Source organism: Gorilla gorilla, chromosome X, assembly GCF_029281585.2.
Source record: "Gorilla gorilla gorilla isolate KB3781 chromosome X, NHGRI_mGorGor1-v2.1_pri, whole genome shotgun sequence".
In the NCBI taxonomy this organism is placed as follows: Eukaryota; Metazoa; Chordata; class Mammalia; order Primates; family Hominidae; genus Gorilla; species Gorilla gorilla.
In genome coordinates, this window is record NC_073247.2 from 109,004,926 (window position 1) to 109,029,478 (window position 24,553).

Genomic DNA, 24,553 nt, shown 5'->3' on the forward strand with positions numbered 1-24,553 from the left:
AAAATTAGAATCCCTGTACCTCACTACTCATTAAAGGGTGACACTAGTAACAATTTGTAAAGAGGAAACTGTAGAAATGCAATAAAAGAAGATTATCTTAGCAAAATTGAGATTTCTCTCTGTATGTCATGCTAAAAATGTAGCTGAGAGCTGGTCTTTGCAAGATCAGTGTGGGATCTGTGCATGAAATGTGATTTGCATATTTAAAGAAACAGTTTAAATCATAGCTTATAACCCATGCCACAGAGAGAAAGAAGTAATGTAATGCTGTTATACCCATGTCCATCTATGTATAGCTGAGTCCATGTGTGTGCCAAAAGGGCACAGGTGCACTTTTAATTCCCCAGAGACAGTAAGGCTGGTATGTGGGGTTTATAAAAGCTTTTCCTTTTCATGTTCACCATGGCGATTGTGACTATTTTTTATATTTGGGATAGCACTGCCATTTCCCACTAATTTGTATTAGTTAAATGTATTCAATTCTAAAAACCTCTTGATTCATGTTCAGGATGTTAGTCATATTCATTAGTTTCTAATTGCATTCTGTAACCTATGGTAGCTTTGGGGACTTCAAATGTAATTGAAGGTTTTAATTTTAACTCATTGAATCAAGTAGTGATATGGTGACATCAGTGTCTTAAGAATTTTTTTTTTCTGGAAGCATTATGTGATATGGATTGAATGCATGTAGAACAGTTGCAGTGTTCCAACCTTTAGGTGAGATGCACTTCCTAAAAGTGGCAATTGCAATGCGCAGACAAAGGTGGATGCCAAAGGCATTTTGAAAATGATTGATGAGACTTGGTGACTGGCGGGTTATGGTTAATACAAAAGATAAAGAGTAAAAGCTAACTCTGTGGTTTTAAGCAGTGACAGCTGGAAGAGTAGTGATGCCACTGGGGAAAACAGGATAATCAGAAACAGATCTGGTTTCTGGGAGAAGGTGGTCTGCTCAGGTTTGGATATGATGCTTATGAAGACATGGGACACTCAATTACATGTTTAATTTTATGTGAGACTAGAAGACCATTCCTCAAATAAAAGATTGGGGTTTGGGTATAGAGATTTGGGCTTATATATAATAACAATATAAGATTTCAGCTTATATATAATAAGATATAATATAATATTTTTATTATATATAATAACAATATATAAGATTTCAGCTTATATATAATAGCAAAAGCCTTGATGTAAGAGCAGTGCATTAAGACAGCGTTTATAGAGAAAAAAACGCGTTTATAGAGATCTTGGGGAATGCTTCCATCTGAATGGTGGGAAGGAGAATAGAACGCAGCAAATGAAACAAAGGAAGAGCTGTCATCTTGCTCTATAAAAGTATTTAGCATGAAAGAGATCTCTATGTGGAGTTAAAGCAGTATTATGGTATTGGCCTCAAACAATTTTTCCATGTGTCAAGTAGTAATTTCTTTTCAAATATTGATAAGAAATCTTCACAGATATTACAATAAATGTACTCAGAATTCTTATATACTAAGGGTCTGAAATCAACCATAATTATTTTTATGAGTTGACAAAACTATAATAAATGCAAATATCCTTTGCTGTAGATTAGAGGCATTTGTGGAAAGTTTCCTATGAAAAATATTTTCCATGTACTGGGGTTTTCTTTCTAAATATTCCCTTTATATGTAGAAACTTAAAAGGAAAGAGCCAGAGATCTCTTTTGGCTCCATCCTCCTGCCAAGCACAATTTTCTTATTGCAGCATTTATAATACCATCAACTAAAGATTTTTATATTAAAAACATTTTACAAAGAGTCACAGACCCATTTGTATGTTTTGTTTTGTTTTGTTTTTTTAAACGGAGTTTGGCTCTTGTTGCCTAGGCTGGAGTGCAATGGTGCAGTCTCAGCTAACTGCAACCTCTGCTTCCCGGGTTCTAGAGATTCTCAGCCTCCCAAGTAGCTGGGATGACAGGCGCGTGCCTCCACTCCTGGATAATTTTTTGTATTTAGTAGAGAAAGGGTTTCACCATGTTGATCAGGCTGGTCTCAAACTCCTGACCTCAGGCGATCCACCCGCCTTGGCCTCCCAACGTTCTGGGATTACAGGTGTGAGCCACCAAGCCCGGCCAATTTGTATCTTTATAATCACCCCACCAGATCAGAGAGGCAGGTGATATTATTCCTGTTCTACAGGTATGAAAACTGAGACTCAAAGTGGTTTAGGTGTCTTGCCCAAAGGCATATGTAAAGGAAGTGGGAATTGGGTCTTCTGACTCCAAGACCAGCTTTCTTTTTGCTGTTACTGTGCTGTCTCACATTTGTTATACATTCCCTGAAGACTCCTGTGAGGGAAACTTTAGAATTTCATCAAAGCAAATCCTAAAGGTACATGATAAATTTGTTGTCTGTTTTATTGAGTAAAAATCTGTCTAGTCAACAGTCCATACGTTAGGTCAGAGGTCTAAAGTAATTGTTTACTGGGCTTTTTTGGATACATTCTGAGGCATATTAATTCTTTTAGGCTTTTTTTTTTTTTTTTTTGAGTAAATTACTCTTGAAAGGGTTCTTATTGGTACCCTCTAGAGGTTCAGAAGAGTTAATTGGCTTACAAAACATATGTGGATCGAACTTGGGGGATAGTTCAGTCATCTCTTAACATCTGGATGTACTGTTTTATTATTTTACCATTATGTATTTGTATCTGAAAACTGCAGCCATTTAAAAATAAATATGGTAAGTAAACAGTATGTATATAATTAAGAATAATTCACTGTAGCTCTTCAAGTTTACAGCACTGTTAAAAATAACCTGGTGTATCCATGTAACTTATGAATTCAATGAAATTTAAATAACTGAAAAACAATTTTTACAGTAACATGCCATTCACATTTTGAAAATATTACCAATTATTTTAATATTATCTACTTTGAAAATATGGGAAACAAAATTGTTCATGATGTTTGTGTGCACATCATTCAAAGAACCAAAACAAAATTTTTATCAATCTGCATTCCCTCAGAGAGAGAAAATATTGCTCTGTGAAAATCTGATTTTCACCATATGCTAATCATACCCTCTTCCACAGACCTCTTCTCTTACTTCCTCCTGAACATAACCTTCCATCAAAACAAGAAACAACACAAAAACATCCTCCAAGAAAAAAAGAAATTACAAAATACAAAAGCAATTCACAAAGCCAGAAATAAATGTTTATTTAGTTAAAAAAAATAAAAAGATGAATGTTGATGACTTCACCATTGAAAATGATGCCTCAATATACAACTTGGCTTCAAAGATCCTTAGCCTTGATTTGGTCATCATGAGTTATTCTCTCCATTTCAGCTTCCCCCATAGCATGTAAACATCAGACTTTGTCAACACATATGACAATGTAGCTATCACCAAGATCTCAAGCTCTGAATGTGTCCTTGTACCCACAACCATCCTCACATAGCCCTTGCCTCTGGCGCCTGTTTTTCTGTTGCCCTCATTATGACCTTACCCTTACCCTTCCTCATCTTATTTATTTATTGTTAAGACAGAGTCTTGCTCTGTCACCCAGGCTGGAGTGTAGTGGCGTGGTATCAGTTCACTGCAGCCTCCTTCTCCCGGGTTCAAGCGATTCTCCTGTCTCAGCCTCGCAAGTAGCTGGGATTACAGGCGTGTGCCGTCACACCCGGCTAATTTTTGTATTTTTAGTAGAGACAGGGTTTCACCATGTTGGCCAGGCTGGTCTCGAACTCAGGTGATCTGCCTGCCTTGGCTTCCCAAAGTACTGAGATTACAGGTGTGAGCCATCGCACCCAGCCCCTCTTGCTTTTCTCCCAAACTATTTGCTCCCCTCAAGCTGCATTTGCCATATAACCTACACACTGTCTAGCACTGTAGAATCCTCATACTTGCCTCAAGCTCCCCTCCTTCAGCCTTCTGCCGTCCACACCCTGATATTCCTGTTGCTCTGATCCAATCCCAACTCCCGCATACATGACAGAAGTCACACAGTCTACCTGATGGGATCCGTTGTTCCATCATTTCTAACCTTAGCCTCCTAATGGAGTTGGGGTAGCTTTTCATTTAACTCTAATTCTGTCTTTTTCCCCACAACAGCAATTCCAAACTAGGTTCGTTCTCCTCAAATCCCTGAGTCTAGCTACCATATTCCCAGATAAACATCTCTTCTCATTCTTGACTGAAGATGAAAAAATATTCTTTTCATTTACTGCCACATATCTCAAAGAAGACATTACATCTCCTCCTGTTTACAAATTATTTTCTTCCTACTAACTCTTCAGTGTGTTATCATCTGACTGATACTCCCATCAATTTATACATCTTTGTATTTGGTTGTCTTAACCTCCCTACAATAAAGCTCCATGGGGGCAAAGACAGTGGTTTGTTCCCCTCACTTCCTTGTTGTTTGCTATTGCAGTGCTATGCCATTAGCAGAACTATGTGTTAACTTTCAGGGCCTAAAAGAACTTCAGATACCAGGTTCACCTTGTACTTCCCATACTTGGAAATACTGCTGAACTAAATCTTGCCTTATTCTCAGCAGGCAGTAGAGCATGTTGGTTAAGAACACACATGAGACTCCATAACTTCAAATATTGTCTCTGCCACTTACTAGTTACATGACTTTGAAGAAATTATTTAATCTCTCTTTGTCTCAGGTTTTTCATATGTAAAACTGGTATAATAACAAGATATGTTTTATAGGATGAAATGAGTATGTGCATGTGTGTGTGTTTGTGTGTCTGTTTATACAACACTGGGATTTGTAACTTGGCAACTTCCTGGAATGTACTGGAGTATCATTTTAAAGCCCATGGTAATGACAAAGAGATCAGTTATTTAGGATGCGTTTTGGTCAATTCTAAAAGGAAGCTATAAGATGGGATAATGGAGAATTTCATTTGGACTCCTCCGTGTTATTTTCAGAAGTGATAATTTGGCCATTGAGATTGAATTTCATGTTGCTTTATAGTGGCTGATTTTTCCTTTTATACTGACTGGGATACAGGACCTGGCTTTGAGTTTCTGCATGTGTCTGTTGCTTTTATATTTTATTTATTTAATTTGGGGATTTACAAAATAAATTTGGCCAGCCTGCTTTGATCATAGCTGTCTGTGGCATTGTGCTAACTCTATTAAAAAGTTTTTTTTCTGTCCTGTTAAATTAACATTCTATTGATACATTCAGTAGAATAAACTTATATAATCAATTCCACATTATGGAATTCACAATATACATTTTACCCTCAGAAGGATGCAAAGAATTGTTGCAAGGAGACTCAGTTGCATTACGGTTATAGAGGCATCAAGAAATCCAGAGGCACAGTGGCTCACGCCTGTAATCCCAGCACTTAGGGAGGCTGAGGCGGGTAGATCACATGAGATCGGGAGTTCGAGACCAGCCTGACCAACATGGAGAAACCCCGTCTCTACTAAAAATACAAAAAAAAAAAATTAGCCAGACATGGTGGTGCATGCCTGTAATCCCAGCTACTCGGGAGGCTGAGGCAGGAGAATCGTTTGAACCTGGGAGGCGGAGGCTGTGTTGAGCCGAGATCTCGCCATTGCACTCCAGCCTAGGCAACAAGAGCGAAACTCCATCTCAAAAAAAAAAAAAAAAAAAAGAAATCCAGAGGCCTGGCGGTGTATACCTAGGCAATCCACTTTTGTTTCCTCTCTGTTTCCATATCCTCATGAGATCTGGACTAGGAAATTGCTGATATCCCTCCCCAAGGGGGCATTTTTGTTAATCTAGAACATGGATCAACAAACTTTTTCTGCAGAGAGCCAGATATTAAATATTTTAGGGCTTGCGGACCACACAGTCCCTGTCACAAGGACTCAGGACTGCCTTTATAGTCCAAAAGCAGCCATAGGCAATATGTAAACGATGGACCTGGCTGTTTTTCAATAAAACTTTATTTATGGACACTGAAATTTAAATTTCATATACTTTTCATGTGTCACAAAATGCTATCCTTTTGATTTTTTTTTTCAGCCACTTAAAAATGTAAAAAGCATTCTTAGTTCACAGGCCATACAAAAACAGGCAGCCAGCTAGATATGGCCTGCAGACAGTAGTTCACCAATCCCTTATCTAGTCTAGCCAAGCAATGTATACATATGTCTATTTGAGGAACTTCTATATTGAAGACATTATCTCATAGTACTTGTATTAGTGAACATTTTCACTTTCCTTTCCCTTGTTTCATAAATGATCACTAGGCATTTGAATATTTCAGAGCCTTTGGCCAGATTGCATGTGTATTTGTGCTTGTATATATTTTTGCCAGAACACTTGAAAGTCTCTGGGCCTTTTATTCATCTTTGTTTTGCCAAATATTTTCCCACCTGTATAGATGAATTAAAATTTTCAACAGCCTTTCTTTGAACATGACTTTTGAGACCAGTTGCTATTTAAATTACACAAAAGTATATTTAGCCCTTCTTTGTGTTTTATTCCCTTTTTGCCAGGGTGGAAGGACTTTTCAGGAACATATTTGAATAGATGGAGAATTCTGAAAAACATAACCCAGATATTTATTTGGGTCTCAGAGAAGAAGACGCTTTGAAAACGACCTTTGTGGCTGGGCACAGTGGCTCACGCCTGTAATCCCAACACTTTGGGAGGCCAAGGTGGGTGGATCATGAGGTCAGGAGATGGAGCCCATCCTGGCCAACATGGTGAAACCCCATCTCTACTCAAAATACAAAAATTAGCCGGGCGTGGTGGCACATGCCTGTAATCCCAGCTACTCAGGAGGCTAAGGCAGGAGAATGGCTTGAACCTGGGAGGCAGAGGTTGTGGTGAGCCAAGATCGCACCAGTGCACTCCAGCCTGTGGGATAGGGCGAGACTACGTCAAAAAAAAAAAAAAGAAATTTTATCAATTTATCCTGCTTGAAGTCTTTCAGCGCTTTCTCACTACACTTAAGGTGAAACCCAAACTCCTTACGGTGTCCTAGAAGACCCTACCTACCTCTCAAACTTCATCTCAAATTGTTTTTTAAAATCCATTGTTTTGTTAGTAGACAAAACTACATAAAGTATAATAAATTTATGACATGATAATGCCCAGATAACTAATCAAGACTTGCTTTATTTAGGGACTGCTTTCAGTAGTGAGGAACTTAAAAACATAGTACAATTATATTATCTAATTGCTTTAGTTTGTATTGCCAATTTCTTATTTCAGGGCATATAGTAATCCTATTAATATCCACAGGTAATGAATAAGGAAAATACAACCATAGGCTTACTATATCCTTTGAAGCATCTTTTGTCTGACCTATAACCCTATTACCCAGGAGAAATATTGCTAATCCAGGCAACACTAATGTGGAATGGACTCTAATGGCTTCAGCACTATGACCTCAGCACTGATCTCAACAACCTGCATTCAGTTTGGGTGAAAATTCGTGGCTTTGTATATGTTACATACCTGTGGACTTCATGCATTAAACTTGTTCCTCAAAAACTCTGTAAAGTGCAAGAATCTACATATAGTCCTATTAATTTCCCTGAAGAGTTCAGGAATAAAGTTAATGAAAAATTTACCCATGATCACAAAAATTACACTCAACAAGGCTAACATTATTTTAATACAGCATTATAGCTTTATGGAAACACTATTTATGTGTACTTAATTCTTGCCAAATAGTAATGTGGAAGACAGTATCTATTCAAATGGTTTATCAATCTGTATGATCTTTTCACAACTTATTGAAGATACCATTTACCAGAAGTAAGGGTATATTAGTAAAGTTTTCTTTTTTCTTTTTTTTCATTTTCATTTTTTTTTTTTTTTTTGAGATGGAGTCTCACTCTATCGCCCAGGCTGGAGTGCGGTGGCACAATCTCGGCTCCCTGCAAGCGCCGCCTCCCGGGTTCACGCCATTCTCCTGCCTCAGCCTCCTGAGTAGCTGGGACTACAGGTGCCCGCAACCACGCCCGGCTAATTTTTTGTATTTTTAGTAGAGATGGGGTTTCACCATGTTAGCCAGGATGGTCTCGATCTCCTGACCTCGTGATCCACCCGCCTCGGCCTCCCAAAGTGCTGGGATTACAGGCGTGAGCCACCGCGCCCGGCCCGCAAAAAAAGATTTTTCTTCACGAGAACAAACCATTCCACCAAGACTTTATCCAGCATTGCTTTATTACTTCCTAGTCCTGGCCTTGAGCTAAGACTGTCAAGAAAGGTAGGAGATTTCAGTTTGTTTTTTAGCCTTTGATTTAAAAAATCACGCATAGTATTTGCTGCAGGCAGAATAACACTTGCAGAAGAGACAGCAGGGGAAGGGACTGGGATTCTTCAAGGGGCAGCTTGACTGTCCACTACTGTTGGTTTGGTGTTCAGGCTTCAGAATTTTCTTATTGCAAATTATTACTTAGTTTCAAACTTTCCCTTCCTCCTTGTTTTCTTTTTGTTAGAAGTCTCTTTTTATTTTTTCAAACATGCAGTCAGACAGGTTTTCAGGCTGAGAACTTGTGCAAATGTATGAACTCAGACATTGAAGTGTACTTAGCGAAGTTTTAAGAGTTAAATCATAGAGTGCAGCTTTCATGTTTTCTTACTGGATTTCCTCTGCTATCAGCATCAGTTCAGACCACATTATGAATCCAGTTGAGAAAAACTGCACTTTATTCCCAAGGGCACATGTTAGAGGAGTAAATGATGGTACTTATGAACACATATTTGGAATGCACATTTTTAAGTTTTATGGAATAAGAATTCTAGTTGTGTTTTCTGTGAAGGTGACTTTTTAACAGTTTTTTTTTCCCCCCTAAGAATGAGTCATTTTCTCACATTTTTCTTCATTATAGGGATTTTTTTTTTATTTGGGTGCCATTTACCGTTTATTTTCTTTAAAGGCCAAAGAAGCTCACAGTGATGAGCTTTTGCTATTGTTACTGTATAAACACATTTGCTTCATTTCCAGGTACAGCGTTCATATAAAATGAAACTACCTTATAAATGCACTTGAGAAAGAATGCAACAGTGTCTGTTGTTCAGGATGCTTGTAATGTTCCTTTTCTTTTTTACATATGCTTTCCGGATGAGTCACTTTAATGGTATGCCGTTCCGCTGATAGTAATTCTTCAACTAAATATATTCAGTTAAGGAAAATTACAGGGTACTTATATAATCATGTTTGGGCCTATTCACATATAGACTTGCAAGAGTAAATTCTTACTTGGTCTTTCTTAGAGCAAAGATGTAAGAAGTGCTCCGTTAATTTGTCAGTGGTTACAATGAATAGAAACATTTAATTCAGAAAAAAATCCACAAATTCCTGGAAATGCTTTTATATTTACATAGAATTACACATTCTTAATATGGTCTAGACAGTGTCACTGGAATACTGTGATTTTTTTTTCTTGCATGCATATCTGTTCTCTTATATACTGCGTAATTGAAGAGTCTTTCCGTTCAAACTCTTGCTTAAAATATTTATCTTATACTTTACCTTAGGATTATGTATTAGAGAAAGTCTGTCATTTAAAATGTTTTGAATGAGGATCAGGCCACTATCATATATTTGCTTGAAGCCAGGGAAAAAGTATATGTATATTTTTCAACTGAAGCAAGTAGATAAATAAGATATGTGAGGAAAGTTTCTCCTACATATAACTCAAGAGAGTACACTAAGCTTAAAAGGTTATTTATGGAGTACAAGGAAGAAAGCTATAATAAAGAACCCGATAGCTATAATTTAATTTTTTAGTGTTATAATTCAGATTCAGTAATTCAGTAGCAGATTTAAAAAATGAAATGAGAGAAAAAAAATTAAAGTGCTACCAGACTCACTAATCAGTCATTGAAAATGCCTGTAGTGGGAATTTACTCAGATAGAAAATGTTTGCACTGTCATCTAGTTTATATTAGTGAACTAATATAATGACAGGCACAAAAATATACCCTGAGGCTGAGGCTGTGCAAAGACAAGCATTTCTAACCCACTCTGGTACTTAAATATTCTTGGCACTACAGGTACCATCATCACCCTGCAACCTCTAGTAAAAATATCTCTCTCTCTCTCTCTCTCTTTCTCACACACACACACGCACACGCACATGCACCCCCTACCTGAGAAATATTAGAAGTAGTGTAGGCAAAGACCTAGTTAAATATTTAAATAATCATAATATTAATTGATTCCCAACTCTTAAGATTGAGGCAAATGTGTTCAAGGCAATTAATGAGGCAGGTAAACACATATTAATTCTTTTCTAATACTTTTTTTTTTTGTCTGTTACCTTTTAGACAAGTCTAGAAAGCCAAAGTGATGAACTTTTAAATGCCAAGGAAATACAGACTATTGCATGGGTTTTAATTTCCAGAAATATTATTTAAATTTGGAACTTGCTAATAAGTCTGATAAATTGGCTGTTAGGTAGTGTAATTCTCACTAGTTCCCAAACTTAAAATTCCATGTACCCTGTAAAATCTAAACACAGAAAACACAATCTAAATTTAGTTCTCTTTATTAAAAAAAGACTAGCCGGGCGCTGTGGCTCGCGCCTGTAATCCCAGCACTTTGGGAGGCCGAGGAGGGTGGATCACGAGGTCAGGAGATCGAGACCATCCTGGCTAACACGGTGAAACCCCATCTCTACTAAAAATACAAAAAGTTAGCCGGGTGTGGTGGTGGGCGCCTGTAGTCCCAGCTACTCAGGAGGCTGAGGCAGGAGAATGGCGTGAACCTGGGAGGCAGAGCTTGCCGTGAGCCGAGATTGCACCACTGCATTTCCAGCCTGGGCAACAGAGCAAGACTGCGTCTCAAAAAAAAAAAAAAAAAAAAAAAAGACCAATATTACGTTAAATTAGGCCATAGTAGGGATAGCAGGTTGGAAATGTCTGCATTTTTTTCCCATAGATTACATCTAAATAGTTGTTTAATTCGTGGTAGCATGTATACAGTGGGAATGTGTATGTTGGAAGGTAGGGTGTAGGAAAGAGGATAGTGAAATATAAAATGAGTATTTATGTACTAGGTATAATAATAAGTACTTTATATTTATCAAATCATTTAACCTAAATGACTACCCTTTAAGGAAGATATTATCATCATCATTTTGCAAATCAGGAATGAAGGCCTAGAGAAGCTAAGTCATTGGCTTAAGATAACCTAACTAGTAATATGTATGGCTGAGATTAGAACCTAGGTCTGTCTGATTCCTAAAACCATTCCTAACCCATCCAATTCTGCCACAGCAGCATATATAAGTAACATGACCTTGTGCCAATGAATGATAAAGAGTACAGATTTTATTTCATGATGCTGGCCTTCCAGGCTCCAGAAATACTGCTTTACATTTACAATTTCCTGAGATGACATCACTTATACCCCTCCTTAAGAGTAGTGCATACCTTATAGAATTTTTGTATTAGATGAGTTAATACATAAAACTACTTAGAATAATGTCTAGCACATAGTAAGTACTCAGTAAATGTTGGTTATTACTTAAGAACTTAAGTAATGACTAATTCTTTTTTTTTTTTCCCCCCGAGACGGAGTCTCGCTCTGTCGCCATGCTGGAGTGCAGTGGTGCGATCTTAGCTCACTGCAACCTCCGCCTCTTGGGTTCAAGCAATTCTCCTGCCTCAGCCTCCCGAGTAGCTGGGACTACAGGTGCCTGCCACCGCGCCCTGCTAATTTTTTTGTATTTTTAGTAGAGATGGGGTTTCATCATGTTGGCCAGGATGGTCTCGATCTCCTGACCTCGTGATCCGACCGCCTCAGCCTCCCAAACTGCTGGGATTACAGGCATGAGCCACCACGCCTGGCCAGTAATGGCTAATTCTTACACCACAGAAGGACTAGTTGAAGGAACTGGGTATGTATGGGCTGGGTAGATTAAGAAGATTCAACTGATACATTTCTTGTAAAATAGGTAGTAGACTTGATCAGTGCTACTATGAGGCAAAATTAGGAGTAATAGATAAGAGTTTAAGTAGGCTGAATTTTTTTTTTTTTTTTTTTTTTTGAGACGGAGTCTCACTCTTTTGCCAGGCTAGAGTGCAGTGGCGCGATCTAGGCTCACTGCAACCTTTGCCTCCCGGGTTCACGCCATTCTCCTGCCTCAGCCTCCTGAGTAGCTGGGATTACAGGCGCCCACCACCACGCCTGGCTAATTTTTGTATTTTTAGTAGAGACGGGGTTTCGCCAAGTTGGCCAGGATGGTCTCGATCTCTTGACCTTGTGATCCGCCCGCCTCGGCCTCCCAAAGTGCTGAGATAACAGGCGTGAGCCGCCGCACCTGGCTAAGTAGGCTGATTTTTCTTATGAGTAAATAAAAAAATTCTAGTGATATCAACTGTCAACAATTGAATAAGGCACTTAGGATGTAGGGAGTACTCTGTTTTAGATCTAATATATGCAACACCCTGGGCACTCCTTCTTTGCCATCTCCCACCTCCAAACCCAGGCTACTCATTTCCCAGCCATAGTGGGAAGTTAACACTGCTAGAAACAATTTCACCAATGAAGGAACAGGAGATGCTAAGGAGTAAGCAGGTAAATGAATTGCTCACTGTCTCCTCTAAGCAGCTCTTTTTTTTTTCTTGAGACAGAGTTTCACTCTGTCGCCCAGGCTGGAGTGCAGTGGCATGATCTCGGCTCACTGCAACCTCTGTCTCCCAAGTTCAAGTGATTTTCCTGTCTCAGTCTCCCGAGTATCTGGGATTACAGGCAAGCACCACCATGCCGAGCTAATTTTTTTGTATTTTTAGTGGAGACGGGGTTTCACCATGTTGGCCATGCTGGTCTCAAACTCCTGACCTCAAATGATCCACCCGCCTCAGCCTCCCAAAGTGCTGGGATTACAGGCATGAGCCATGGCACCTGGCCTCTAACCAACTTTTCTAAGTTACATTTGTTTTATCTGGAGACCAGGACTGACTAGATAATTTTTGGGTCCGGGTGCAAAATGAGATGTGGCACCCCACTGCAAATTTTTATTTTATTTATTTATTTATTTATTTATTTTTTTGAGATGGAGTGTTGTTCTGTTGCCCAGGCTGGAGTGCAGTGGTGGGATCTCAGCTCACTACAAGCTCCGCCTCCCAGGTTCATGCCATTCTCCTGCCTCAGCCTCCCGAGTAGCTGGGACTACAGGCGCCTGCCACCACGCCTGGCTAATTTTTTGTATTTTTAGTAGAGACGGGGTTTCACTGTGTTAGCCGGGATGGTCTCGATCTCCTGACCTCGTGATCCGCCCACCTCAGCCTCCCAAAGTGCTGGGATTACAGGCTTGAGCCACCGCACCTGGCCAAAAAATTATTAAGAATTTCAAAATGACAACAAAGTATTAAACAAAATGCAGGGCCCTTTGCAGCATGGGATCTTGTACAACTGCACAGGTTGCATATCCATGAAGTCAGCCCTGATGGAGACAACCTGAGACACTAAACAACCAGCTTTTTTTTTTTTGTAAAGCTATGACAAGTTCTGGAACTCCCTCTTGTATTTGCTGTCTTTCCCTCATGCCTGCTTCTCTGGGATTATATCCCGCTCACCCCAACAAGGCCTTAAGAAGTAAGCTCTAACTTAGGCTATGTTTTGCAGGGACTCAGACTGTGATACTCTGTAACCTGAGTTTTTCAAATTTAAGAGGCTGGTCCAAATCTCCTTTAATGTCACTTTTACCTCAAAGATAACATAATTCCCCCAATGGAAAGATAAACACTTTACATAATGGCATTGTTTAATGCAGCCATAAATTTCTGTATAAGCTAGAATTCTCAGATTATTACATCTCCAATATTTTATTCTCTTTTGTTCAGGCATAATATAAATAATCCATTAGAGGGGAAGAATGGAGGAGCCTAAGAAAGAAAGGTGCCCTTTACTTTTTTTTACTTTATCCGCTTTCCTCACATTCCCATTTGTCTAAGCATCTCCCGAACCACGTCTATATATTGTTAGGCAGATTTCAAGTCCCTGCTCTCTTTCTCTACTTATATAATAATTGGTATGGTAACTTCAAATCATTATGATTATATCTAACCTCTCCCTGTACTTTCAGTTGTGGAAGTAGACATAAATTTAAATGTGAACCAAAACTTCTTGAAATGTACATATTCATCAATAAATATTTATTGAGTGATAAATACTGAGGACAGTGATAAGTACTGAGGGAAAAGCAAAAAATCAAATATAGATCTTACCATTAGGCAGCTTGGAGTTTTATAAAGGAAACTGTTGTTTATGTATATGAGATAAAAGACAATTATTATGCAAAGCAGAAGGTGATAGGTCGAAGATCACTTAAACAAACAAAAAGGACATATGAAATGGTAGAGAATTTGGAGTAGAGCTCTGGAGAGATTTATAGAGGACTAAAGATTATACATGTGGAATTCGGGAGGACAGATGTTCAGAAAAATAGTGATTTATTCAGAATGCAACTTTAGAGTAAAAGTAATTTCCCTGGGTTAAAAATATTCTCACTTATTACTTGACATATGTAGACTGCTGTGTGCATAGCAATTTGATTAGGCTAGTTTTGTATTGAATGATTGGAAGATGAAGTCATTATCATCATCATCCCCTTTTTACTAGTGCCATTACTATTGTGACCTAAACCTGGCCTTTTAGCACATTTTATTTATTACAGAAAGTTAGGGAGGAAAAATAACTTTTCGTTTTCCCCATTTTAGGTTCATTGGCCACGGTCTCTATACCAAAAGGCAGATTAGCAAAAGAAAATAATGCAAATTTATTTAGGTTTTACATAATTTGAGAGGGGAGCATTCATAAGGAAATGAAGATCCAAAGAAACAGTTAAACCTGAGTGTTTTCTGTAGTATGTTTGATGAAAAATGGAGAGGTGTGGAAAAATATGATAGGGAGAAGAAAAAGTATGTGCTAAGTATAATAAACTGGGAGAAATTTAGCAAGACCTATTTGTTCAGATTTCTATGTCTCTTTGTTTTCAGAGATAAGGATGTTGGTTTCCTCAGGGTGCATATAGCAAAGTTAGCTCTCAGGCCGGACACGGTGGCTCATGCCTGTAATCCCAACACTTTGGGAGGCCGAGGCGGGTGGATCACGAGGTCAGGAGATCGAGACCATCCTGACCAACATGGTGAAACCCCGTCTCTACTAAAAATACAAAAATTAGCTGGGCGTGGTGGCACATGCCTGTAGTCCCAGCTACTTGGGATGCTGAGGCAGGAGAATCACTTGAACCAGGGAATCGGAGGTTGCAGTGAGCCGAGATATCATGCCACTACACTCCAGCCTGGCGACAGAGTGAGACTCCGTCTAAAAAAAAAAAAAGCCACATGAGTTTTTGTTTGTTTGTTTGCTTTTGTTTTTTGTTTTTTTCTTTAAGAGAAAGGATCGATCTGTGTTGCCCCGTCTGGAGAAGAGTGGCATGATCATGACTTACTGTGGCCTTGAGCTCCCAGGCTCAAGCGATCCTCCTAACTCAGCCTCTTGAGTAGCTGGGACTAGGCACATAACCACCACACCCAGCTTGCCTATTTATTTATTTATTTATTTATTTATTTATTTATTTATTTATTTGAGGCAGGGTCTCACTCTGTCACCTAGGCAGGAATACAGTGATGCCATCATTAACTCATTGCAGCCTCAACTTTCTGTGCTCAAGCAATCCTCCCACCTCATTTTCTTTTTTTTAAATTTTTTGTAGAGACGAGGTCTAGCTATGTTGCTTAGGCTGGTCTCGAACTCCTGGGCCCACGTGATCCTCCTGCCTCAGCCTCCTAAAGAGCTGGGATTACAGGTGTGAGCCACCACACCCAGCAGAGCTTATTTTTGTATTTTTTGTAGAGATGGGGTTTTGCCATATTGTCCAGGCTGGCCTTGAGCTCCTGAGTCCAAGCAATCCATCCACTTTGGCCTCCACAAGTGCTCAGATTACAGGCATGAGCCCCCACGTGGGGCCTACATGAGCGTCTTAAGACCTGTGCCCAAGAAAGATCAGATAGTCCTTCCTGCAGGTGTCATTTCTAAAAGTTCTTCAGCTTAAAATACTCAATATGCCAAGGCACCATATTTTTGGGTAATGTGCCCTGAACTTCACCATGTCCGTGTAACCTAAATAACATAAGTGACTGGTCAATGTTTTATCTTCACTTTTTTTTTTTTTTGAGACGGAATTTCATTCTTGTTGCCCAGGCTAGAGTGCAGTGGCGGGATCTTGGCTCACTGCAACCTCCGCCTCCTGGGTTTGAGTGATTCTCCTGCCTTAGCCTCCCGAGTAGCTGGGATTACAGGCACCCACCACCAGGCCTGGCTAATTTTTGTATTTTTTTTTTTTTTTTGGTAGAGACAGGGTTTCACCATGTTGGCCAGGCTGGCCTCAAACTCATAACCTCAGGTAATCCGCCCACCTCAGCCTCCCAAAGTGCTGGGATTACAGGTGTGAGCCACCGCGCTCGGCCTGTCTTCACTTTTTCAATCAACCAAGTGGGGAAGGAGAAACCTTTTGAATAATTGGAATACAGCAGAGAAACCTAAGTAAAAAAATTCAATTTTAAAATCAGAGAGAATTATTTCTTCCATAGCAAACTCATCCTTTAAATAAAGCAAGCAGTGATTGGTGAACCATTAGCAAATTTTTGGCAAAACTCTCTTCTGCAATAAAGAATAATTTCCAAGCTTGTCAGATCTAAACAAATGGAACTAAATTGGACAGAGCTATTTAAACTGACAGATTAATAGAAAAAAAATAGTCTTTAGTGTTAGTGTTTGATTTTTAGTCTCTTGAACTTCCATGTATATTTAAGGTGATTTCTCCTCATTGAGTTATAAAGATGTGCCCGTCAACATGATGAATTTGTATCTGAACAGTTTGGCTGAAATTTGCCAAGGGGTTGATTTTGGCAGTCTCTTGAATTTTTCATTGTAATGCTGATATGTCTCTGCATAAGACTAACTTTGCTTAAAAATAAGAAAGAATCGTAGTATTTTTCTATTTGTGTTTCATGGTCCTTTAATGAAAATAACAGTATTTCAGAGGCCTGGATCTAAAAATCAATGTCACAGGCTGTCTATCAAATTATAACACTTACCTCATCTTTGCAACTAGAATCTTGCCAAATGCTGTTGATATTGATAGAAGTGTTTTCATACATAATTGGCAGTTATGCAGCAATAGAGTATCTATAAAATAGTTGAAAGTTAAAAAAAAATTACCTGGTAAAAGAAGGTCTCCTGACAGATCTGAAAAATGTGCATGTATTTAGGAGCAGTTTTAATACAATACATAAAATTATTAGTTGTCAATGAGAGAAAAAGGAAGGTGCAGAGAATGTTAGGGGTAATTACAGCAACTAATGATAGTGTTTGAGGGCAGGCTGAATCTTTGTGGGTATGTACGTTCATTTGTGTTTGCTGGGGTTTGCTCTAAATTATCTCTCTGTATCAACAGTTATTTTTCACATCTCTTTGAGAAATACTAGAGATGGGAACTTTTACCATAGATATTGGTTTATAAAAATCAGGGTATTTCAACAAAAGAAAAATATTTGATCCTTTTACATAATTTAACCTTAAATCATTTATAGAGCTACTAACATGCATTAATAACATTTCTTTGAACCTTAGTTTTTCTTTAATCTTCAAATTAGATTTTAAAGAATGAAATGTTAGGAATTCCGTCAATAAATTTAAATTGAAATGGATTCATTTGAACTAATGGCTGAGTAAAATGGTGACATTCCCATATTAAACATGATAATTTGGTATACTATATTACACATTTTCATTTATTTCATGGAGAGTAGAATTTTTATAAGCAGTAATTCAGAAAAATGTGAGTTGACTTCCTGGAACTATTTCCCACATTTAAAAAAAAAGACTTTAACTGATAATGTCTCCTTTTAGATGTTTTGTGGAACACCTGGTAGAATATTCTAAATCCTTTGCACACTGTTCTTTAGTTTCAGCTCAAATTCTCAAGAGCAACCTTGCATCAATGGAACAACAAATTGTTCATCTGGAACGTGACATCAAGAAATTCCCCCAAGCAGAAAATCAACACGATAAGTTTGTGGAAAAGATGACCATATCCTTTATTTATTTAAGCATTTTGTCTAGTTTTTAGTCTCTATGTCTGTCTGTTTACTAACTGTGTGGTTAGTTCTAGATTTACTAGTCTTTTCACACCATCTGGATGAATTTGTGTATATGCTATTTTTCTGTTAGTAGCATAAATTTTGTTTCATGATGTTTTCAACCAGTAGGCAAGGGAACAATTAGATTTTTTTTAAAGGCTATTTCTCAAAGAAGAATTCCATTTGAAAGCCCACAGGATATGCAAGGTAAGTCTTAAGAGGTTTGATGAAACCTAAACAAAACAAAACAGAATGTTCTTATATAACCAAATGTTTAAAGTAAATTATCAACAGAAGGTTTTTTTTTGTCTGAGATTTTGTGTGTGTGTGCATACATTTTCTGAGGGCATGTGTGCATTTTCAAGGACAATAAGAGGATAACTAATATCACTAGACAGAAAGGACTGTGAAGGATAAATGGATACATGGTTGGATGGATAGACGAATTGATTAGTAGTTTATATATTTAAATAATTTGTAGTAGATATCTGTATAACATTAAGCATTTCTTGCTAAATAAACATTTTTTGAAACTTCTAGTTTATAGCAGTATATTCATATAAATCATAAAAATATATAAAAGGAAAACTTGAGAAATAGCATTTAGCTTGAATTGTTTAATGTTAAATCTGGTGTCTAAAGATAAACTACATTAGACCTGATTTTTTTATAATTTTCTATTTTAGTTTTCAAAAGTTAAAGCCATATCCTCCTCCTCTGGGTTTAAATAAGTATCTTGAACTGCAGATTGATTCACCATTTTATATCTTTAGAGGGAATAAATACTGTAAATTCTTTATCTGATAATAAGTAAATTCCTTCAACAACTATTTGGCAGTCACCTTGTTTCAAGGTTAAATCTATTGCCTTTTTCTTCTGTGATATGCTTTATTTTTTGCCCAACTTGGAAGTTACAGTGCTGAACTCGAATTACTTAAGAATGGCAATTTAGATTTATGTTAAGAAAAATTTTTAATTCTCAGTGTTTTGGTTCATTAATGAATACTGTGTTTTGTATGTTACTTTAGTGATTCTGAGTACCTTCATGAATACAAATATTGGCAAAATAAGTTTGTGATTGATTGGAGGCAGGGAATCCACAAAAATAACCTTGGGTTGCATTACTGGCCACGTTAGGATACCTAATGTGAAGGTTTCACTTTATTGCTGATTACATTTTTTTTTTTTTTCAAATATGTTATATTGTCCTGTGCCTGGAAACACCACCTCCTCTTTCACCTTTTGATTTTGGTTCTTGCCTCATATATTTGAATTTAATTCCTTATCCCCTTTTTCTTTTGAACATTTTCTTCTACTGTTGGCTTATAGCCACACAACAGCTTGCAACATTGAGTCTTTGTTGCTCATTTAGAAAAAGAAAAGTAATTTCAAACCCTCATGAACTTGGCCTGGACTCCTTATTTTATTTCTCTCTTTATGCAGGTAATTAAGCACTTTAAAATGAAAATCCAGAGCCTTCTGTATCTGTATGTTACAGATGAATGGTTATTCTTCATTTAAGTGGCACTAAAGTGTGACTATTTGTCCACAAGGGGATTGAAAACTGTATTAAAATGTATGGGGCTATTACTTTGCATATCATATTTTTTAAAGAAACAAAATAAAATATACAGCAATTTATTTCAGAAAAAATTAGAATATTGAGTTGGGTTGGTTAAAAACTATGAATTAATGGATTATAAAGATAAAACTGTGGCTCAAGTTATTCTTCCTTTGAAAGACTTCTTGGTCACCCATTGAGAGTTTCTATCTTCTAGAAAGAGACGAACGAAATGCATAATCATTATATGTATGTATATGAGTTCTGGTGCCTACCTAATATATATGTTTTTTACCCTTCTGGCAATGCTAAAAGAGAAAGATATTTTATTGTGGGATACTTGATCCTGTTTTAAAAATAGAACCATGAGCCGGGCGTGGTGACTCACGCCCGTAATCCCAGCACTTTGGGAGGCTGAGGCGGGCGGATCACCTGAGGTCAGGAGTTCGAGACCAGCCTCAACATGGAGAAACCCTGTCTCTACTAAAAATACAAAATTAGCCAGGCATAGTGGTGCATGCCTGTAATCTCAGCTACTCGGGAGGCTGAGGCAGGAGAATTGCTTGAACCTGGGAGGCAGAGGTTGCGGTGAGCCGAGATCATGCCATTGCACTCCAGCCTGGGCAACAAGAGCGAAACTCCGTCTCAAAAAAAACAAAAAACAAACAAACAACAACAAAAAATAGGACCATGATTCCATTTCTAGTATAGGATCCTTTGTACTAGATGATCTTTCCAATGTTTCCATCCAGTGCCAATAAATTGTTTTGCTTCAAGTCACTGGCCCTTTAAATTGAATAATTAGGGTCACAAGTATTGGAGTAGTTTCCATGGAAAGTGACATTAGCTACTTAAACAGTAATCTGTCTGTGAGGACTGAGTTCACAAGCTGAAAAGCACTCATGCCTCTGGACTTCAGAACAGCAACAGTGCTGTAGTTAGCAGCAATGGCATGATGGCTTCAGGGCAACTGAATATGCAGGTTGGATCTTCAAGTCAGGCTATGTCCTGGAGCACCCTATGTTTACCCTTACTCTGTCCCAATTTTGATTGAACACTTAAAGTATGCTAGACATTGCCAGGCATGAAAATTGAACAGTACACAAGATGATAGAAAACTTGACCTCAGGCTGCTGACAGTCTGACATTTGTATGTTCTCTGTCTTGCTGTTCCCATGGCAGAGATTATGTATGGTTTGTTAATTACTATATGCCTACCACCTAGCACAATGTAGGCACTCAGTAAATATGTGTTGAATCACACGGTATTATAGCTAGAGACAGTGAAGATCATCTAGTCCAAGCCCCTGCCTTTACTTAGCACTTCAAAATGATACTGTCAGTGTTAGGCTGTGCTTATATTTATAAAAATTTTCTTCATATATCTCTCACAAATGTATCATTGAATCACCTTTATAGAGCATGCTGTAATGTATAATCAGTTTTAAGAGAGAGGATCCACAGCTTTTAAAGTAAACATCAGAAAAAAAATAGACAAAAAACAAAAGCAAAAACAAAAAAACCTCTCCTTTGAATGGAGTTTCCAAGGCTATTTCTAGCCTGCTGGGGCCAATGGCTTTAGAAGGAAACTCATCACCTCTTTCTTCCTTTCTCTACCCAAAATAGGTTGCTTGTTCTGACTCAGAAAAAATTAGATGGTATGGGAGAGAAAAATCAATCGTTCTTGACCCATTCGAAGGTTCATGGTTGACACCCTATAATACCATACTAACAAGAGCAAAGCATACAAATTTATTTAATGTGAGTTTTATGTGACACAGGAAACTCCATAAATGAAGACTCAAAGAAACAGGAAAAACCGTGTATTTTATGGGCAGTTGTGCAGAAGTATGACTGGTGGATAAAAGGATATGATCTAATGGTAATAAGCTGGGGGCAACCCATGAAGGCTGGTTCAGATTATTTTCTGTATCTCTGTATGACAGTCTTCCCCCAGGTATGGGGAAAAGACACCTGTCATGTGAAGGTCTTTTTTTTTTTTTTGGAGACGGAGTCTCACTCTGTAACCCAGGTTGGAGTGCAGTGGCGTGATCCCGGCTCACTGCAACCTGGGTTCAAGCGATTATCCTGCCTCAGCCTCCCGAGTAGCTGGGAATACAGGCACACGCCACCACACCCAGCTAATTTTGTATTTTTAGTAGAGAAGGGGTTTCACCATGTTAGCCAGGCTGGTCTCGAACTCCTGACCTCAGGTGACCAGCCCACCTCAGCCTCCCAAACTGCTGGGATTACAGGCACGAGCCACAGCGCCCGGCCTGTGTGAAAGTCTTTGGTGAGGAAGGACAGAGCTCAGAAAGTGATCTTCCTAGGTTTTATGGCTTCTTTCAAGGGAGAGGAATTCTAGTTTCTTTGACTTGCTTCAGGAGACAAAGGAAGGTACGAAGGAGGGAGGGATAAGTTCAGAGACACCTTCTTGCTTCTGTGGTCCTCCTGGTGTCCTTCAGCTCAAAGTATTCAGCATGCCAAGGTAGCGTACTTCCAGATATTGTGTTCTGAACCCCAACACTTTACTTTTTTAAAAAAGTCAAGGCATCATTTTTACTTACCAATCCTTGCTTTTTCTGTCAGAAAAGAAACCCATTCTTAAAAGAGGACTTCTTAGACTTTTAAATATGTGTTGTGGTCCATTCTTAACATCTTAAACTATCTAAAAAAGCACATCAACCACGATGTCGACCTTACTGCTTATATCCAGTTGACAAATTCCTTACCACATTTACTTGCAGAGATTTTGTCAATGGCAGGGCTTTCTGTTGCCCAAAATCAGCTTAGCTTTTTGATTGACTGCTGGCTAAATCATTTCCCCAACCGGAGGACGGAGAGTGACTGAGCAGCAGGGGCACCATTAACACATTGAGAAGAAGAGCTGACAGAATGTTAATGACATTAACACCCTGTCAACTAACTATCAACACTTGGGATTTCCTCATAGTATGAGGGAAGTCATTTGAAGTGGTTACAAATCAAGTTACTGAGAAGGCACATTATCCTTTCCAGATAATTCAAAACAGATTTGGGGTCTTCACTGCACTGCCATTATGTTAATTGTATTCCACCTTTATTTATTAAGATAATAATTTTTAAGTAGATGAAAAAACTCACAGAAACACCAGTGACATTGATCACCTTTGAGAACATGCCAGTAACAGGTTTCAGGGAGATGATAATCCACACTTTGTAAAGCAAATGTCATATAAAATTGACAAAATAGAAATGAAAGCAAAAACAACCCTCAAGAGCAAAGCTGTTTTGTTTTGTTTTGTTTTGTTTTGTTTTGTTTTGTTTTTAATGAACATAGTAATTCAGGTCATTTTCTGGTGCCTAAAGAAAAATTGAGAACTTCAGATTAGGCTGGAGGGGGGAAGTTCATCACCTCTGACTCTCTCCTTACCCTCACTGTCTGCTCCTCTCAAATGCAGAAAATTAGAAAGTTCAATGCAAACATTTATGAGACTGTTCAGGGAGAGGAGGGTACAGGATTTAAAAGGGGGCATTGTCAGTAATACAGATAATGCATACATTGAGAAGCAAATTGTTTTAGAAAACCACAAGGGGAGCCAGGTGCAGTGGCTCACGCTTGTAATCTCAGCACTTTGGGAGGCCAAGGCAGGTGGATCACCTGAGGTCAGGAGTTCAAGACCAGCCTGGCCAACATGGTAAAACCCTGTCTCTACTAAAAATACAAAATTAGCCGGGCATGGTGGCACAAGCCTATAATCCCAGCTACTCAGGAGACTGAGGCAGGAGAATCACTTGAACCTGGCAGGCGGAGGTTGCAATGAGCAGAGATTGCATCATTGCACTCCAGCCTGGGTGGCAAAAAGAGTAGGACTCCATAAAAAAAAAATAAATAAATAAAATTAAAAAAAAGGAAAAGAGTGCTTTTTATAAAAGTAAGATTCTTAGCGTTTTTTGAAATATACTCTCTTGACAATGGTACTGGTCAATGGAATTTTTAGTTTAATTGAATTTAAATAGAAAGTATAATCATTTATGATAATAATAAAGTAGTAGGCCGGGCACAGTGGCTCATGCCTGTAATTCCAGCACTTTGGGAGGCCGAGGTGGGTGGATGACTAGGTCAGGAGTTCGAGACCAGCCTGGCCAACATGGCGAGACCCTGTCTCTACTAAAACTACAAAAAAAAATTAGCCAGGCCTGGTGGTGCGCACCTGTAATTCCAGCTACTCAGGAGGCTGAGGCAGAAGAATCACTTGAACCCGGGCAGCAGAGGTTGCAGTGAGCTGAGATTGTGCCACTGCACTCCAACCTGGGCAACAGAGTGAGACTCTGTCTCAAAATAAATAAATAAATAATAATAATAAAACAGTAATAATAGTAATAAACTGTTATGAAAGAAAATCAAAGCCAGAAAGAAGTTAAAGTGGTAAAGGCCAATTTTATTCAGCAACTATTGCAATAGGAGAGAGACCTTACTATACAACGAGGCTGCATTCTGATACAACAAAGGTAAGTGGGGATTTATAGCCAAGAAGCAGGGTGGAAGTCAGGCAATGGAACATTACTAGAAGGAAATATCAAAGATAAGGGGATTCCCCCTAAACCAACTTGATAGGATTCTTGCTGAAGGCAGGCAAGGCTAATAAGATATGAAGAGTGGAGGATGAGGAATTTGACCATATATGAAGGGTGGAGGATTTTTGCTAAACAGACCCAGTAGGATTCTTGCTAAAACTGGACTGTCAGGGCCAAGGACTGAGCCTAAGAATGAGGCCTAGTCAAAAAGAGGACTCAGGGCTGGGCGCGGTGGCTCACGCCTGTAATCCCAGCACTTTGGGAGGCCAAGGTGGGTAGATCACCTGAGGTCAGAAGTTCGAGACCAGCCTAGCCAACATGTTGAAACCCCATCTCTACTAAAAATACGAAAATTTGCTGGGTGTG

General features: G+C 38.6%; 1 protein-coding gene across 6 annotated transcripts in view; it reads left to right on the forward strand.

The window, feature by feature from the left end:
- Positions 1-24,553, forward strand: part of DIAPH2 (diaphanous related formin 2) — a 914,723-nt gene that overhangs the window by 542,663 nt on the left and 347,507 nt on the right. For all 6 annotated transcript variants that reach the window (XM_063703105.1, XM_063703103.1, XM_063703104.1 and 3 more), the window contains one exon: positions 17,896-18,019. In XM_063703105.1, coding sequence (XP_063559175.1) covers positions 17,896-18,019 — 124 coding nt within the window. The remainder of the gene's footprint in view (positions 1-17,895; positions 18,020-24,553) is intronic.